Genomic DNA, 4270 nt, shown 5'->3' with positions numbered 1-4270 from the left:
GAGAGCAAATGTTTTGAGAATGATGATGGCAACAAATGTACAAATGTGCTTGACACAATGGATGTATGTATGGATTGTGATAACAGTCATACGAGCCCCCAATAAAGTGATGGGAAAAAAGAAGAATAGGTGTTTTTGCTTTGTTCTGTATTTTACATGCTGACTCCTGTGGCCCGTTAGGAGAGGTGGTTGGGGGTGGGCAAAGGTAAGGAGGACCACTCACCGGGCTTCGGGTGAGGTTCAGTAGAGAATTCACTAGGTTGTAGTCCTGGTTCAGACGGACCATGGAGGCCTCGGACAGAGATGCAACGCAGAGATGATCCAGGCTGGTGGACAGCTCGTCCATGGGATGCGCAGGCCCGTCCTCTGGCTCTGTTGACTCCACTCCTGCCGCACCGGATGGCTCCTCTGGCCGACCGGGCTGTCCTGTGTCTGTCGACAAGGCCTCCTGACTTCTCAACGAGTCTTCTGAGGTTACGTCTGGTGTTCCCTTGGAAGCCAAAGACTTCAGCTTATTCTGTAAGGGAGGACATGCTCTGAGATTCACACCCATGGCCTACTCACCGGAAATCACAGTCCTGACGTAATTGTCTACCATCAGCATTCAGCGTGTCTAACAACTGAAGCAATGCATCACAAAGGACTGTGACAAGGGAAAATTACGGCCCGGAGATAGAATGACCATTGAGAAGAGGAGTCTCTTCTTAGCCCAATTGAGGTACTTCTTCTACATTTTAAAAATGGAAAGAACTGTGACACTGCCCTGCTGCCTGACTCTTCAGGCACCTGCAGTCCTACGCAGGCGAGGCAGCCACGCTGAAGCAGACCCTGGCTGCACATGGGGAAAGCCAGGCGTGCGTGCCTAGACCTGTGTTTCCATTCAGGTGATCTGGCACCTGAGCTGCTCACCTACCTCCTGTCGGGCCAGAGAGGGTCCTGAAGCACATACCCCTTAGTGTGAAGTAGAAAAGGAATGGCACTTGTAGGGACGGCTAAAAAGACAGGGCCCTGGTGGTCCCCGGTGCTGACATGGACGTGGGACGGCGGGAGCTCTCACACACGACTGGCGGGATGGGAGGCGGGAGTCAGCCCCTCGAGAGGTCGAATACGCAGCCCCATCCCACAGCATTCACCACAGGGAAATGAAACCACCTGGACACGGGTGAAAACCGGAATGCGGATGCTCACTGTGGCTTTCTTCGTAATTGCCACGAATTAGAAAGAATCCAGAAATCTCTTAGCTGGGGACTGGGTCAGACAGCGGGACAAAAGCAGGGCTGCATCGCCAACACGTGACGTTAAGTTCAAAATCAGAGCTTCGAACTGGCTAAGGGTGCTTTAGTAACTGCCTTAGAAACAAGGGCCAGTTCACGTTGCACAGTCACCAAATCTGTTGCCAGGGCACTCTGACCCAGGAAGCAAACAAGACAGCTGGCCCCACTCAAAGATGGCTGCCTACCATGCCACTCTGAACGTAGGCTGCTCTCTGAGAAAAGCTCTGCCAATACTGCTGCTCTCTGGAAGTCCGGCCAGTCCTTCCTCCTGAAAGGTCAGGAGCTTGATATGGCAGGTGGACATGGGCAGGGGGCTGGGGGGAAGCATGCTGGCCGCGAGGCCTGGCCGGCTTCCATTTTGCAGTGGGCGTAGGGTACCAGTTTGAAGCCCTGAAAAAAATGCCAGCCTCAAAGCTTGATTACATCTCTAGGGTTTCCAAAAAAGGCAAAACCATTGGAATATAAAACACACCAGGGGTTGCCCCAGGGATGGAGGTAAAGGGGTGTGGGGAATTCTTTAGGGCGAAGGCGCTATGGTCCGTCTGCAATGTGGTGGTTATATGGCTGCACATGCTTGTCCAAATCCACAGAGCTGCGTCCAGAGGGGAGTCCTTGGGCGTCCTACACAGTACAGCACCTGGCTACTCACGGGGAAGTTGACAGCTTGAACCCACCCAGGGGTGCCTCGGAAGAGAGGCCTGGCCTTCTCCTTCCGAAGGATCACACACATGCAGAGCCCGATGGAACACAGCTCTGCTCCTACGCCCATGGGTCGCGATGGAAACCAACTGGTAGTAGCTGGTTTGGTGGTGGGTCAGAAAGAGTGAACTGTACAGTAAATAATTTATATTTCCATTTAAAAGAAAAGAAGATAAAAAGTGCTTTTTTAAAAAGCCAAAAACAAAACCAAGAACCTAATTTTTAAATTTTCCCCCTGTAATGATTGTACCTGAAAAATGAAGTACATGAAGTCATTTGCTACTTCAAAACTGGAAGTAAAATCTAAACTATCAACCGAGTGGAGTAAACTCGGTGATGGTGGCTGTTAAAAGGCAGTACTAACAGCAGAGTCATCCCCAGGGTTGTGGTGGGCAGGCTGGAGAGGGTACACAGTCATTCCTCCCACCTGTCCAAATCCGAGGGGTGCCTTCCTTCGCCCGGGCTAGATTTCCCACAATACACCTGACAGCAAGCTTGGCTGAAAGTAAAACACCAACTTCCGTGACTCCCCACCCCTAAGTGGACCTTCCAACTGCGCTCTCTCTAATCCTCCCCGGGACCTGCAGGGGCCCAACGGTGAAAGCGCCCCATCCATCAAAAAGCAGCCATCTGCTCGGCTCAACTGATGCCCTGAAATTCTTTTGTGTCAGGAGAGTTCAAGTTGGAATAAAACAGCGATCTTAAATGTACAATCATTCTGTAAAATGTAAAACAATCGGTCTGACGCCCAACAAAGAATGTCTTCACAGAATTCAATTCTAATTCTAAGACAGGCCTCTTTGGAAGGTTGACAAGGAACGTGCCATACCTCAAGAAAAAAGTTAACCAAGTAGGGATCTTGCTTCAGCTTTGCACACACAATACAAAGGAACTGAATTTCTTCATTTTCCGTCGGCGTTGCAAGAACTTCACCACAAAGCCGAATTAATTTCTGTCCAAAAAACCAGAAAACAAAAAAATGTAGGTTATTTTCACAAGCATACAAATAGCCATCCATGTATCTTAAGGATATTTTAAAATTTCAAATAGATTACAATATCCTAAACAATTAATGAGACGTACAATAAACTCTCTGAGGTGGTGGTGTTTACATTTTATATGATCAGTTTTGTATTAAACAATTTAAACTACTTCTCCATCCTTTGCCCCCATAGCTCCCCTACCCCATGCCCCTCCTTTCTCTTTTCTCTCTGGTGGATGAACCCCTTCCTCCTTCATCCAAGTGGGCTTCATTTTCCCTCCTCTGTCAACCAATGGAGGTGGTTGTTTTTTTTTTTGAAGATGTATTTTTCAAAACCTTAATATGTAAAAATTTTACAAAGAACTATAAAGGCATGAAGTGCCCTTAAATCAATAATGAAAACTCAAATATTTACTAATCTGCATGTTAGTTTTAGAAATATATATCTATATCTATATAGCTATCTATATATAGATATATATATGATTACTTCTACACAAAACCAGGCCACGAAACTTATCAATGATTTACAACACACCTGCACTGGCCTATGGACATTGATGTGTGGGAGCAGTGGCTGCCGGATTCTTCCCAGAAGCTTAGTGTAGAAAACCAAGACCTGCTGCTTCATTCCTGGGGGACACTGCGGATAGCAAACAGGGAAAACCAACAAGAAAAGAACAGATGGACAGTATAAGCACACTCATGGAAAACGGACTGTACATGGCTGCATACCACTTTTAAAAGAAAATGCAACTAATCACTACAACTGGCAGAATAACACTTTCATCAAATACTAATGACAGGTGTTCTAGAACTAAAATTACACACGGAGTCTACAGCGTATCGCACATGATGTGTAGTTATGAACAGCAGCCTCGTGATGATACAGTGCTGAGCCTAGGGTTGGCTCTGTTTATATTCTAAACACTGGGCGAACCTGAAAATACTATGCTTAACTAACTCCTTGATCAGAGGAAAGGCAGACCTTTTGGCTTACACTAAAGACAGGTGTTTCCAAAGCACCATCAATAACTTTCCATTCTATAACGTCTCCTAACATAGCTATGTAAATGAAGGAATCCTATGGGATCAGCTGCCCTGCCATTTATTCAGACAACGCTTTTATTCTATTTACAACTCTTTTTTAAAAAGTTACAATGTTATTTACATTATAATAACTATGGCCAATGAACATTCAATATCAAAGTGTTTTTTTTGTTTTTTTTCTTTTTTAACATTTTATTAGGGGCTCATACAACTGTTATCCCAATCCATACACACATCAATTGTGTAAAGCACATTTGTACATCGT

General features: G+C 46.0%; 1 protein-coding gene across 1 annotated transcript in view; it reads right to left on the bottom strand.

The window, feature by feature from the left end:
• Positions 1-4270, bottom strand: part of LOC101639946 (FHF complex subunit HOOK interacting protein 2A-like) — an 8255-nt gene that overhangs the window by 2902 nt on the left and 1083 nt on the right. Inside the window, exons 2-4 of the mRNA XM_045291714.1 lie at positions 3494-3598; positions 2803-2925; positions 224-517 (exon numbers count right to left, since the gene is read on the bottom strand). Of these exons, the coding sequence (XP_045147649.1) occupies positions 224-517; positions 2803-2925; positions 3494-3598 (522 nt within the window). The remainder of the gene's footprint in view (positions 1-223; positions 518-2802; positions 2926-3493; positions 3599-4270) is intronic.

This window comes from Echinops telfairi, unplaced genomic scaffold, assembly GCF_000313985.2.
Source record: "Echinops telfairi isolate 266 unplaced genomic scaffold, ASM31398v2 ScPeMD7_147;HRSCAF=455, whole genome shotgun sequence".
Classification (NCBI taxonomy): Eukaryota; Metazoa; Chordata; class Mammalia; order Afrosoricida; family Tenrecidae; genus Echinops; species Echinops telfairi.
Note: the sequence above shows the minus strand (reverse complement) of the source record. Positions and strands in the feature narration are given on the sequence as shown.